We start from the raw sequence: 14525 nt of genomic DNA on the forward strand, positions 1-14525 counted from the left end.
TGTGTATCAAGTTCATTTTACAATAATTCGGTCATCATTTATTGGTAACTATCCATCTTCAAGCAGAGTGCACTCTCAGAAGCATAATTAAGGGCAATTGTGGGACTATGATTTTCTGAACCACCGACACGTGACACTCAAGGTGGCAAGAAAAACCAGAATACCTGTAGCTCACAACTAATTCAGATTACTCTTCCTATAACAATTATCGCTCTAAAAGTTGATATTGAACAAACGACGACACGATGACAACCAAAAAAGCTATTATTGACAAAGCGAAAGAGCGACTACAATCATAAACCAAAGGCTCTTCTCAAACGACCACAATTAAAAACAAAGAGGAAAAAGAAGATTAGAAAAGGATGCTGGCGACCCCTGCCTTGGGTGTTGGGTTCGACGGCTAGGGTTTTGTTTTAATGATTTTCTCTAGCGGTAGAAATTATGCATTACTAATTCTAGTTAGTTGCTTTCAAAATTTTAATTTATTGTTTGATTCAAACATGACTTGTATTTAAAAAATTAATTGAATCATATTCAAAAACAAAAACAAAATTAATTAATCACCTTAAGTATGTGTTTTTTTCATTATTAACTAGCATTTGCCTACACACTTTGTGTATATGAACATATTTTTTTAGAAAATGAGAAGGAGAGAGGGAGAGAGGGAGAACGTGGGGGAGTGAGAGGTTTTTTTTTATATTTATTTTAATATTGGAAGTATTTTAACATCACAGGCTTCAATAAAAACGGTAAAATTTAGACATGTGAAATTACATTATTGCCCATCATTTTTTGTGTGTGATAGAAGACTAATTTGTCTTTTCACCCTCTTTTGATTGACAAATAAGATTTCATTAATTAGTAGAATGATATTACAGAGTGTGTATTCTATTAGGAGTTTAAATGGTTAAAAAAAAAAAAAATTATAAATCCATATATATTCAATCAAATTTTTTAATAAATTCATGGCTATCCAATGAAGATTTAAAAAAGTTTATAAAACTTCATAGAACTTCGAGTGTATTCATTTTGTATTTTAAAGTAGTTCACAAAATTTCATATGTATTCATTATAATTTAATTTTAACGTATTTTAAAAACGAAGGATTTTAATAGACTTCAAGAGATTTTATAGTGTTTTTTAGGCATTAGGAAATTAGGCCGCTCCCCTAATATTTCAAATTATTTCACTCAAAATTCACATGGAGTCTATAAAACTTCTTTAAATTAAACTCCATAGATTATAACTTTTTCAAAATCATTTAAACTCCTAATTGAATACACCCTCAACTTATGTAAACTAATATAACATTCTAATAGGATCATAAATTGTGTTTTGGTTACAAAACATACTAAGGAGTGGAGATGGCATCATTAGGATCATCAACCAGTGTTTTTAAATGAGAAAAAACGACGAATTGTCGGTATCATTAAAGTGTGGATAAAGTGTCGGTATTGATATAACATTTACGATATCCACATTTTATCGATACCGACAATCCGTTCTTTTAAAAACAACGAACATCTTGTCTCCAAAAGAAATGTTCAAGTAGTTAAGTACATTTATTCTTGGTCATTAGATCCCACGTTTGATTCCTCATTTCGTAGATCGCTCTTGTCATATATTAATAGTGAGGTGGTGCCGTTACGATTGCCAAACGTGTCTAGGTTACAATATAAATTTGGCAGTCTACATTTACGGTATCCACTCTTTATCATCATCGACAATTCGTCCTTTAAAAATAACAAACATTTTGTCTAAAAAGAGATGTCCAATTAATTAAATGCATTTATTCTTGCACCAAAGATCTTGCGTCCAATATCTCATTCCGTACATCGCTTGTGTTAGACATTAAGGGCTAAGGTGGTGACATGAGGATCGTCAATCGTGTATCGGATATAGATTGTATTTTGCCTAACCAACACTATCAACAGAATTAATACGATATCTACACATTATCGATAACAACAATTCATCCTTCAATAAAACAACAAACATCTTGTCTCGATAAAAAAATTATATCGTGCATTCTATATTCGATTTCTCCTCTCATATTATCGGTCAAATAAAACAAGAAAAAAGAAAGATATCTTTTTTCACATTGTACAAGAAAAACCAAAAGAAGTAACTGTAAAATACTTGGTGGGGAGGGTTGGTGGTTATTACTTTGTTAGTAGGTAGTTAATGGTTGCCCGAAAACCGTAAAACCGTATCTGTTGAAAGTATAATGACCGTATAAGGCGTATTTGGTTCGGGCAGGGAGAGAGAGAGACCTGACCTGACCTGACCTGACCTGACCTGACCTGGATTTGGTGATTTAAAATCCGAAATCTATAAAGAAAAACGCCTCCTCCTCCGAGTCATAACCGAGTCAGCCCGGCGTCTCCACTCACTCAGTCCGATTCGCTTTCATTATTTGCTCACCTTCGTCAATTTTCAAATCCACAACAGTTAATACTTAATATTATATTATTATAATTATTGTTTCCAGATTTCATTTTCTTTAAACCCGAAAAAATGAAAAGGAAAAATCAAAACTCCGACTTTTGAATCCGAAAAGATCCTTCCTTTTGGGTCCGGATCCTCCGATCCGCTTCCGCCGTCGTCGCTGCGGTACTCTACTCCCTCTCCGGCGCTCAGATCCTTCAAGCCGTCTCTGCGGTTGGGCCGGAGGTAATGGAGTTTTGATTGTTGTTGTTGCGCGCTTATCGAGGTGAGTGGAAACTCTTTGAGCTTGGTTTACAGTGGCAGTCCGTTTGGCTGCTGAGAAAATGTGGTGAAATGCCAGGAAAATGCTGAATCTTGTGGTCTTTTTTGTATTGATTTCAGCTTGAAGACTGAGCTCTGAGCTCTAGGGATAGCCGAATGTTGAATCTTGTGCCTTTTGTATTGATCGTTGATTTGTCTTACTGGTTAATTTGTTGCATGTTTGTTTTAGATCAGTGTAAAATTTGCAGATTTTTGTTCTGGAAAATGTGGCTTGTGTTTTATGCTTGATGTGGATTTTATTATATAATTTATTTTATTTATTTTTCACTTTTAAATCTTGGTGTATTTTGATTGAACTAATTTCGGAATTTAATCCGAAGCGAGTATATCTATACTCTGTTTGTATGCTGAGAAAGTGGAGGAAAATTAATCTAATTACTGTTTTTATTGGGCAATACCGTAATTCGAGTCCGTATTCAATGGATAATAGTTTTGATGGGAATAATAATTATTTTGTTCTTATTTTTGTAGTTAGTGTGTCATGGATTCGGATAATTTGGCAGCCACCTACGGGCTTGAGGTGGCTCATCAAAACGGTGTTCATGGGCAAGCTGGTGTTGTTTCAGACGACATGAATGGGACCTTCAGCGAGAATACTATGACGGATACTGCAGCATCAAACGGGAAAATTGAAAATGTTGATAAGCAGGATGACGGTGTTAATAATAGCTCATCTATTTGGAAAGCCAAAGAGGCCAATGTCAACCCTGAAAGCAATGGTTTGACTGTTGCTTTGACTATTGCTAAGGTAGGAAGTGCTGGAGCCTGGATTTCAGCTGGTTGCTTTGAGTAATTATATGCATCGAGCTGATTGCATATCTGTGTTGCAGGAAGACGAAGTGAAAGGTTCTACTCACCCAAAACCCGCCAAAGTGCATAAAGGTCCAGGGAAGAACAAGAATGAGAAGGCCCCTGGTGCCAAGAGCGTCTCCCCAATTTCGATGAAGAACAGCAAAGATGGAAATGGCGCAGAGGCTAAAGCTTCTGTTTCGAATGGTTCAGCTGCTCCAAATTCACGCCCCAAACAGCCTAACAAGAGTGGATCATTTAATGGGCGACAGGTTCAGTCATCCAATGTAAACATCAATTTCACCTTCGGTTTCCTTTTTTTTTTTTTTTTTACAGTTTTCCCTATCTTTGCAACGAATTTTGTGTTTTTGGTTTTTGATATCTTTGTTCTTGTTGATTAGTTTGTCTAATCTCTATTTAATTCCAGCAGCAACCTGAAAAACCTGATGCAGAATTGTCTGAAAGCAGCGTGTGAGTTATGTTTGTGCTTATATTCTATTTCTTTGTCTCTTTATTATGAATTAGGGGTTTATATCTCTTATATTTTATTTTCTCTCCTAATCCTTGGTGACCATCTTGATTTGAGATGTTTATTTCGGAAACCATTGTATTGAATTGTTAGCTCAGCTATTTGTTAATAATGATTTACCTTTTACAGGGAGAAGGCAAAGCTGAAGCCTTTGAAAAAGGGATCCCAGAATCAGGCTGAAGGAGAATCTCAATCCTCTTTGTATCCTTAACTCTTTGAGCATTTGTTGCATTCCAAATGTGCTGGTTTTCTTACATTATTTTTCGGTTGCGTTTTATTGTTGTTTTATCATTTATCCTTAACAGCTGCTTAGAAGTCCTACAGAAGGAGATAAACATCCTAGGGTTGGTACACTTCCGAACTATGGTTTCAGTTTTAGGTGTGATGAACGAGCTGAGAAAAGGAGAGAGGTTAGTTTTCTGCATTTGCACCTTTCTGATTCTTTCCTATGCTCAGTCCTCCAACACTATTTCTGTTATCGAAGTAACATTTACAATTACCTTGGGCAGTTCTATACGAAAATGGAGGAAAAGATACATGCAAAGGAGATGGAAAAGAATAATTTGCAAGCCAAGTCTAAGGTGGTATTCAATCAATGGTGGTCAAGGGAAACCTCTGTGTGAATCCTGTTCTTAATATTAATGTTGGCCGTTCTTTTACAGGAAACTCTAGAAGCTGAGATTAGGATGCTCAGGAAGAAACTGACTTTCAAAGCAACTCCAATGCCAAGCTTCTATCAGGAGCCTCCACCTCCTAAGGTGGAGCTGAAGAAGGTATTGCTTTTTCTTTCAAAATGACAAATGGCATGATGCATGTTGGTAAAGGACATGCATGCCTCCCCCTCCTTTGCTCATGCTGGTTGCATTGCCAGTTTTCTTATATTACAATTGTCGTATGTACATTGGCATGTTTGCCTTTGTTAGATCTTCCTATATAGTCTCGCTTAAATTTCTTCTTCCCATGTGCAACTGTTAACAATTGTTTACTGGTAAAGTCTTGGTCCTAAGTTTTTTTTCGCATTCTTCAATCCCCACGGGAAGAGAGTGCATCTTTTACCACTTCTTGAGTTTGTGCTGCACCTTTTTCATTCTTGGCCATTTGAACATGTTATTCATGCCAATCCTTGAAGTTATCAATCGCTTAATCATATTCTCATGAACTTAGCCCATCCTGTCTGTTGGTTGGAACAATGGTAGCATCTGAGTTAGTGTTGACTAGTCTAGTACAGCTACCATGCTCCGTTTGATTGGAAAGGAGGCACCACGGGCGTAATATTTTGAAGCTACCAACAACTGTTTTACACAAAATTGCACTGCACATTACAGTTCATACTTTGTTAGTCTAGCGAAAGCTTATAAAAAAAATCGGTGTCAAGTTTCTTGACTAATATGTACTCTTAAACATGCCTTTCTATTACCATTAGTTAAGCTAGCATGGCATCGTGATAATCCTGCTTCACTGTACTTGGCTGTTATTTGACGGCATTGTGTTGCTTTATTTTCGCCTTGATGTCTTTAGTGCAATTGATGCAGATACCAACAACAAGAGCCAAGTCTCCCAAGCTCGGACGTAGGAAGAGCTTACCTCCTGCAGTTTCTGAAGCAAATGGTAATACAAATGGTCAATCTAGCAGGCTTAGTCTGGATCAGAAAGTCCCTCAGAACACTTCTAAAGGGCCCTCTCCTGTGCATCCAAAGAAGCCACAACGGAAATCTCTTCCTAGACTCCCGTCTGAGAAGACTACTTTACCTAATGCAGTGAATGAACAAAAAACGACTTTTAAGGCAGTAAACAAGGAAAAGACCAACTTAATTGCTGCAATGAATGAGAATGCCACCGTGCCCACTGCAGAAAGTGAAGCTGGATCTCACACCCAAGATCAGGAGGCAGCAGTTCCCAAGGCCAATGTAAGCGAAGAGCAGTCCCATACAGATGACGAGACAGCCGATGAAGAGCAACATCAGCCCACCTACATGCAAGAACCTATAGCCTCGAAGCATTGAGCACAAAGCATGGACAAAACTGGACGCGCAGAGAGAGCTCCATCAAGAGGACACTGTTTACTAAAATAAGAAAGGTAATAGATCTATATCAATTCGACGAAGGCGGCATGAAGAATTTTGCATTATGGTTTGTGATGTCTTGTCCGTAGTCAGCAGCATGGTTGTTTTGTGTGCTTGCTTTCAAGGTTGCTGGTCATTGTCATTGGAATTCTGAATTCCAGCTTTCTGCACTGTATGTAACTATTTGTCAGGTTGTTTTTCTAAGTTATATGTTTAAGCATATGCATTAGTTGCCAGATAATTGGGAAGACTCGGGGAAAATTTTGGAAAAACTTTTGTTAGATATTAGTTCGTGCTTGGAAAATATATTTCAGCTGGTTCTGTTGAACAATTGGGCATTGTGAATCAATCAAGGCTGATTTTGTGTTGTAGATTTTCTCAGTCGCTTCGATGTCTTAAATTGTATTGCTTTCTGTATGTTACTTGAACCGCAAACAGGGTAAAATCGGCGTTCGAGGACTTTGAACCGTGTTTTCTTAGCACGATCTGAAACCAAGATGTCTTGCTAGTTTAACATTTTTCTTGGTTGAGACGTGCATGGAAAGGTGGAGAGATTGAAGGAAGTGGGTGTGATCATGTAGAGTCCCCACTTCGTTAGAGGAGGTTATGAGAAAAACTAGTGAACTGAACTCCTTAACGGCGTAGTTTTGAGCAAGATAAACCGAGCCCTCTTGTTTTTCCTGCATCTTTAGCGACCTTCAAACAACGCTCATACAATTTCGGTCTAGCTGCCTACTGCGAAAGTGATTTCCGCACATCTTTTGAATTGGATAAAGCAAATGAGAATCAAGAGATATTAATAAGAAAAATATTAGCAACTTTTGCACAAACTTTTACGTTTGGACTTTTTCACTTTAACAAACGAGGCGTACAGAAAATGAGTTTTTGGCTTGTGTGAACGAGACAAAACATCCATCATAGAGACGAAGTAACTGTGGCAACCACTATAATAGGGGCAAATGTGGAACTTCAATATATTATATTATTAGGTCAAGCTTACCATCATCCCGACATAAAAATCTTGATCAAAGATCTTGTTCAAACTTGCATTTGAAGCCGACCCTAACAAGGCTTTACCTTTATTAATTTTCACACTTCCGTTTTCTCTTCTGCACTCCAAAGAAAGATAGTAATTTTCACATTTTCGTTTTCTCTTTTTCGCTCCTCAAAAGAGAATTAAAGGGAGGAGCACCGAAGGAGAAAACGGGGAGTATAAAGCAAACTACTGCCATCATTTTTTGAAATATCCATTGAACATGCCAAGGAAGCTTCTCAGCAAGCGAGACAACACGGTTTGGAACAACATGGGAAAGGAAACAGCTTCCACAATTGCTTACATCCCCACAACATATCAATTCACATAAATGTACAACACACAACATACCAATTCACATAAATGGACTTTGCAGGACATTTTAATCTCAACATTTGACATCAAATCCGACAGACAACCGGATGTTTTAATCTCGACCCTTGATCTCAGCGTAAATGAAATGGAAAACACATTTTAAAACACAACTGAATTTTATTTAATATCATTAGAAGCATACATCGCAAAGGGCAGAGAGATACAGAGACCACTACATAATATGAAGAAGTTGCCGAGCACATTCCATGAACAAATGGTGCCTGAAAAACAGGGGCTTGGAAGAAAAACAAATCCCTCCCCAAAAGGAAAAGGATTGTCGAGGCAGACGCATAACGCCGCCAGGCCAAAGCCCCCAAACACAAGGACACCACAGATTCGGAACCGCCGAAAGCAACCGGATTACATGACTACAGACAAATCGATGGCCTCGCAACTCTGATCCCACCCCTTGAGGAAAACATACGACCCAACCATCACGTACGGCATACAAGTGAAAAAAACGTGAGCGACTCGGTAAAACCAACAACGGACTGACTTAGAAACTAGAACTAGGTATAGGATGCCTAAAAGAACTTGGCCTAAGCATTGAACATAGCCAAGCAAAAAAGACAGGCCTCCTGCACCTAGCAATACAAACCAGAACTACTCGAAACTGGAAGGGCAACCTAGATCAAGCACCCGGAAGCAGTTTTGCTCAGGGATATATACGGCACAAGTACCTGGAACAGATCTCCAATGATAGGAAACCTGCAAAAAATGGTAAATGGCCATTTTTCCCTGGTAAAAAGGTAACCGGGGCACTTGACAACTAAAGACCCATAGCTGATGGGTCCAAAAACTAAACGAACTGTGGCTACTCACAAAAGCTGACTAAGATTTGTGGACTTCCTGACTACGTCAATCCTGATCACTGGTTGACGATTCTGAAATGAACAATTACCAGTTTCTTCCCAACCTAGGAAAGTATGTCACAACGCCATAGCTGCTCCACAAGCCGGTCAACAGTGCTGCTACTGATTGCGTTGCAATGCTGAAGATTCAAACCAAGAAGGGTCTGACCCATTTTCACCAAGGCAGGAAAGCTCTTGTCTGATACTAAAGGGCACCCAGACACGGAGAGGATCTGGAGATTTAGCAGGTCTGCAAGGGCTAGAGATGCAATTCCAAAATCGGTGATTGCACACTTTGAGATGTCAAGATCACTGAGCAATGTGCAGTTCCCTGCAATAGCTGCCAAGCCTGCATCGCTGACCCTTCTACAGCCTTCAAGGTTTACAACTTCCAGAGTCCAACCATGTAGGTCAGCCAAGGATGAAACCACTTTGTCTGTTAGATTCACACAACCGCTGAGATTAACCTTTACCAGGCCAGCCTCACAGTTCTCAACCAGTGGGAGAAACCCAGCATCTGTTATAGCCTCAAGACCACTGAAGTCTACATGCTCCAGTTGAGGGCAAAGCTTACCCAAAAGAGCCAGGCCACCGTTCCCAAATCCAGGACACCTACGAATGGACAATGATCGAAGAGATTGGCATGGAGACACAGCAGGTGATCCAAAGTTTACATCTTTCAATCCCATGCAGGAAGCAAAAGCTACAGACTTCAATTTTGAACCACCAGTGGCAAGAGCACCAAAAAACCCAAATTGGGTGATCCTGTGGCACTCCTCCAAATGAAGGCTCTCAAGAGATCTTGTTGCTTTGCAAAATGACACCAACCCACTGTCAGATATGAATAGACATTTGCGAAGGCAAAACTGTTTCAAGTTTGGGCAACCTTTTCCTACTGCTTGGAGACCGGTATCTGTAACACCTTGACAGGATGCAACAGTGAAGGACTTCAACTTCTGCAGTCCCTGACCATTGCCCATGACCCAGAAACCCCTCTGAGTCACGTTCCGGAGGCTGGCAAGGACAAGATCAGTTACAGCCAAGCCATAGTGTCCAATAACAGCAAGTGACACATCAGAGATGGTCAAAGCCTGAAGCTTAACCTTTGTCAGGACATAAGAGGTGGAAGATAGCAAACCAGCAATTCCCTGATCCCCAACAAGACGGCAATTCTTGATTGAAATGGATCGGAGATTGGGGCAGCACTGGCCAATAGCTTGAAGACCTTCGTTTCCAATGTTGGAACAAAACTCAAGTGATACGTCGGTCAAATTAGGGCACTTCTTGGCAATTGCAATCAAACCCTTATCAGATATTGCAGGACACTGGGTGAGGTCAAGCTTCTCTAACAGATGACAGCGCTTAGCAATCTCACACAAGCCCTCATCTCCAACGGAGGACACATTCCACAAAGAAAGAACCCTCAGGGAAGGACAGCCATGGGATATTGCCTTAAGGCCAAGGTTTGTCACCCCACAAACAGAGTTGCTTCCTCGGATCATAAGCTTTCCCAATCCACCACGACTAGCAGTTCCAACAGCAATAGCAGCAAGTCTAACATCTGTTGCCTTTTTTCCTTCCAAGCTCCTGGAAAGATATCCACAATTCTCAACTTCCTGATCCTCAGAATTATTTCCAGAGACCTCATCCTGAGACTTGAAAGATAGGTTGGTTGGGTTGCTGCTGAATTCGTCTGTATTGATATTACTTAAAACATTAAGCCACCGCCTGGAAACGCATGCACAAGCACTCCTTTCCTCACCTCCAGGTATCCGTTTAAAGATTTCAAAGAGGCACTCATCTGGTAGAACATCTATAGACACCTCCTTCTCAAAACGTCCTCCGCTAAAAACGAAGGGGGCACTGATGCGAGACCTCTTGCGAGGAGGAAATAGGACATCCGCATGGTGTCCAAGAGACAAGAAGAGGCCAGCTTCTTTAGGGTTTGTGTATATTCCCCCAGGGCAAAAATCATCTTTACCTGTTAACCAAGAACACAATATTAACATCCACAATATGTTACAAATCCCTATCTAAGTTAACTTAATAAATTAATGAAGATCTAATCTAATAAACATGCTCAGCTGAAACAAAACATTCATCCAGAAACATAATAAGAAAAAAATTGAAATTTGAATTCAAAATTAGACTTTCAATCAAGATCTAAGATTAATTTTGATCAGAACAGGTCCCTCACTATTTGAAGACAAAGAATAATCTACCCATATTAATAAACTTGCACATCAGATCCATGATCCATAAATTAATCCTCATCTAATTTCAGAAAGCAATAAATTCACCCAAAAAGAAGAAAATAAATACAATAACCCCCAAATTAAATACATGAAACAGAAGGCTGATCCATCCTTAGGGTTTCAAATCCAAAACTATCTCAGCTAAGCACCCAAAATTATTATTCCAAAAATGAAACTAAAATATAAAAGAATCACCAAAACAAGAAAACCCAACAGACAAAACAGGCTAGATAGTCAAAATTCCAATATATATCATCCCTGATCTACAAATTTAACAGCTAAACATCGTTCAAATCACAAATTTCAAACAATCCCACAACTATTTAAGCCAAAAGTTAATAAATTTAACCAAAAAAAAAAAAAAAAAAATCTCGAGACTTACCGGAGAAACCGAGTAGCTTCGACATGGGTGCAGCTCAAAAACCTCCTGACGGTCGAAAATGCAAAGCTTTTGGTCGAAAAACCCTCGAAAGAGAGCAAAAAAGAGAAACCCAGAAATGATTAAGGCTGCAACAACGATCAGTAAAGCTTGAAGGCACTTATGCATGAGAGGTTGGAGCTACACGGACATGGAAACCCTATCAGATAGGGAAAAAAGGAGAGATGGAGAGGAGAGGGAGAGGGAGAGGGAGCTGAGAGAAATGAAGGGTGGGACTCGGTCTGATAGGAGATTTTATCGTGAACGACAGGGTTTCGGTACGTGACAATACACGCAAGATAAACTCACATGCAATGTATTTGGATATGAGGTGGGTTTCTTTGTAATATTCTGCCACCCACCCGATGAATACCACAAACCGTAACCTGCCTTTTTTTTCTCAGTTTGGTTTTGGTATTGAGGGGACTTGCCTAGTGGGGGTGTTTGGACACAATGGTGGATATGGGGGGTGTTTGGTTGGATTTGATGTAGAAGGGGTATATAAATTATCCCCTCTCTATGGTAATGGTAACCATGGTGGTTGGTTGAAGAGGATGGACAAGGTTTCTTATTGGAAAAGGCTTAATGGAAGAACACTCTTTGGATTGCTTCTTGGTGAGTAAGAAGATTGCTATTGCAATGTGTGGAGGAAAATGGAGAATGAGGGAGTTCTTATATAGATGAAATTGGGTTTGCCAATTTATTTGATTGCCTATTATGTTAGATTTAATCCAGGCTGCGAGATTTCTTACTGATTACGAGAAACATTGTATGTGGTCCGGTTTTGTGCGGGTTGACATACTATTATGTTATATTTATCCTATTTTTATTTATTGAGGCTGAGGTGGATGCAGTCCGATATTTTACAGTTTGTTTTTCTATTTGTGCGAGATTTCAAATTTCTACTTATTTTGATAGAGGCCGTTACGGTCCATCTATTTACGGTTTGATTTCCTATTATGTAATATTTATCCAATTAATTCGGATTTTTTACTTGTTTTGAGTAGAGGTTGGTGCGTTTCGATTTCGTAGGGCTTTTCCAAACTTCGCATCAAGCAGTGTAACTTTCTCGTTTGTTTTTACCTTAAACTAGTAGCACAACTGAACTATACCAATTCATTTAGTAATTCGCTTTGTAGAGGTGGTGTTGCCCGATTCGATACATTTTGATTTCCTACTATGTTACGTTTAATCACAAATGCATATTTTTTACTTGTTTTAGGTAAAGGTGGACAAATGGGTAGTAAAGTTAGACTTGTTATGTCATATAGGAAAGACGTACATTCAAAGGTAGTAACAGCCCAATTAGCAAATTGAAAAGATGACAACTGACCTCGCATACTTACAAAGATACACGGTCATTTGCTAATCTTCACGTTAGCAAATTGAGTCTTGCAACATATTTTATTTAAAAGTACTATTTAGTAAAAAGTTTGAAAATAAAGTTAGGCCCGTGATAAGTTTATGATATTAACATATTCTAAAGTAAAATTTAAAATTTGGAGAGGATTGGAGTGATAAACCGAACCCTCACACAAGAGTCCAAATACTTTGTCATCGCTTTACGTACCTTAGGGTAGAAATGACAATTCATATTAAACTTTTAAGTTGGATGTAGAGTAACAAAATATACATTCAAATAAAATCTTCCTTCTCATTTTTCAAAAAATGTGCTGCCCCGCTTTTAGCGAATTTTCGTTTTCGATATTATTCGCAATTTGAAGGCTAGATGTTGACACTTAAACTGGTGAATCAAAGAACTCGGCCGAAGATGGTGACTGAAAAAATAATTTCGGCTCAAAATTAAAGAAAATTGAGTAAAAGTGCGAGGGCATTATGTGCTTTATACAATTAACTGTGTCAATAAATGCGTCAAAATTGATAAAATTTGAGTAGATATTAGATTTCTCAATGCATTTTATTTTCAAGAAAGACATGGTTTCATACACAAATAATTTTAGTTGGAGAATTACCCAACTTTTAGGGCTAATTTCGAATTAGTCCTAACCTTTTAAAACATTCCACATGACTACCAAGCATTTTAGAAAGTGGATATATGTTTGGTTCACTAGTGCTAAGTGGCGATGTGGACAATCATTAATGCAAGTTTTTACTCTCAAGTCATCTATAGAGTTTTGAATCTCCAAATCGACGCAGTTTAGCTAAGCAAATTTACAACTTAACTTGGCTAAAGGAAATTGATTTGGGGGAATTAAAGCTCTAAATGCAATTAGTAGAGATCAACTTTAATATTTGTCCACCTCATCCTTTAATGCTAAAAACTTCATCACTTTATATTGGTTAAGTCATCACTTAATGCTGATGATCTAAAATATGTCTAATTTTTAAAACGTTTAAATAGTTATTTGAAATATTTTAAAAGATTAAAACTAATTTAAAATCATTCCAGAAGATTAGATAGTTATCCCCACTTTAACTCCTATAAATAGGCCATTTAGACTTGAGGGTTGAAAAAAGGTAAAAAGAAAGGAAGGAAAAAGTGGTACTTACGAGTCAACCCATTTTGTACCCTTTTGCATCGTACCAAGGGAACAATGAATTTGAATTTTGTGTGTTTGCTGAAAATGACATTTGTTATGTTTAATTTGCCAATCATATTAAATATGTTAAATATCTTGTACCACATTGCGTACTTGAGACGGTTAATTCATGTTACTTTCATCCCTTATCTCACATTACAATACATTCATGTTTAATTTGCCTTCTTATTTCAATCAACTTGTACGTTCTCATTATTTGATGATAAAAAATATCTACTTTTTAAGTCTCCCTTCAAAAATAAATTATGTGAAGAATTCATCTAATAAAAAACTGTTTAATCATCAGGTTTAGTGCTTAGCTGACAACGTGTTCATTTATTAGATAAAAGTTAGATGACTAAACGATTTCTTATTTGGTGATTTTTTTTTTTTCATAATTGATTTTTTCAAACCATTGTAGCTTGTAATAGATTCTTATACTCCTTCCTTGAACCATCGAAATAGAATGTCAGCTTATTTTCAAGTGTTTAATCACCCATTTCTCATCACTATACTCTCAGTTGGTGTTTTTCAAATAATTCAATTGAATTTTGCAAACTCTTTACAAATTGGAAACCTCCCAAGTTGGAAATAATTAACTTGAACAACCAAGTTGCACTATTATTCTATTCCCTAATGGGGATCCAGCTGTGTGTATCTAATCATCCAAGCCTTATAATTGATAGCCACTCAATGTGGATACCACGGTTGGCAAAAAAGAGCCAGAGGGTTGGTTAAATTTGGTTCAATGCCAGCTCCAAGTTCATTGGTTCTTGGGTTGGGGGCCAACCTATTGGTGAATCGCCTTACTTTAAGGTTTGAAACCTTGACTTACAAGGTACTTTAAATTGCCCAAAAGAGAAGAAAACAAACCCCACCATCATTGTATAATCGAGAAGTAAC

The 14525-nt window shown here is 38.0% G+C and overlaps 2 protein-coding genes across 5 annotated transcripts; one reads left to right on the top strand and one right to left on the bottom strand.

Moving 5' to 3' along the window:
• Positions 1 to 2132: 2132 nt before the first annotated feature.
• LOC137745183 (protein WVD2-like 5) lies at positions 2133 to 6521 on the top strand. 4 transcript variants are annotated; one of them, XM_068485109.2, is made up of 9 exons: positions 2133 to 2713; positions 3241 to 3517; positions 3600 to 3845; positions 3989 to 4029; positions 4217 to 4288; positions 4401 to 4497; positions 4597 to 4668; positions 4750 to 4860; positions 5620 to 6521. In XM_068485109.2, the coding sequence occupies exons 2-9, from the start codon at positions 3251 to 3253 to the stop codon at positions 6088 to 6090; spliced, it is 1377 nt and encodes a 458-aa protein (XP_068341210.2). In that variant the 5' UTR covers positions 2133 to 2713; positions 3241 to 3250; the 3' UTR covers positions 6091 to 6521. The 4 variants fall into 4 exon arrangements, with proteins under 4 accessions (XP_068341210.2, XP_068341194.2, XP_068341201.2 ...); XM_068485093.2 differs by having other exon boundaries at positions 2212 to 2713; positions 3986 to 4029; XM_068485100.2 differs by having other exon boundaries at positions 2286 to 2673; positions 3986 to 4029.
• A 1134-nt stretch (positions 6522 to 7655) lies between these two features.
• On the bottom strand, positions 7656 to 11716 carry LOC137731780 (EIN3-binding F-box protein 1). Its single transcript, XM_068471003.2, has 2 exons — positions 11047 to 11716; positions 7656 to 10390 (listed from the first exon to the last, which is right to left on the bottom strand). The coding sequence occupies exons 1-2, from the start codon at positions 11069 to 11071 to the stop codon at positions 8475 to 8477; spliced, it is 1941 nt and encodes a 646-aa protein (XP_068327104.2). The 5' UTR covers positions 11072 to 11716; the 3' UTR covers positions 7656 to 8474.
• Between the last annotated feature and the right edge of the window lie 2809 nt (positions 11717 to 14525).

Source organism: Pyrus communis, chromosome 15, assembly GCF_041283825.1.
Source record: "Pyrus communis isolate YQ-2024b chromosome 15, ASM4128382v1, whole genome shotgun sequence".
NCBI lineage: Eukaryota > Viridiplantae > Streptophyta > Magnoliopsida > Rosales > Rosaceae > Pyrus > Pyrus communis.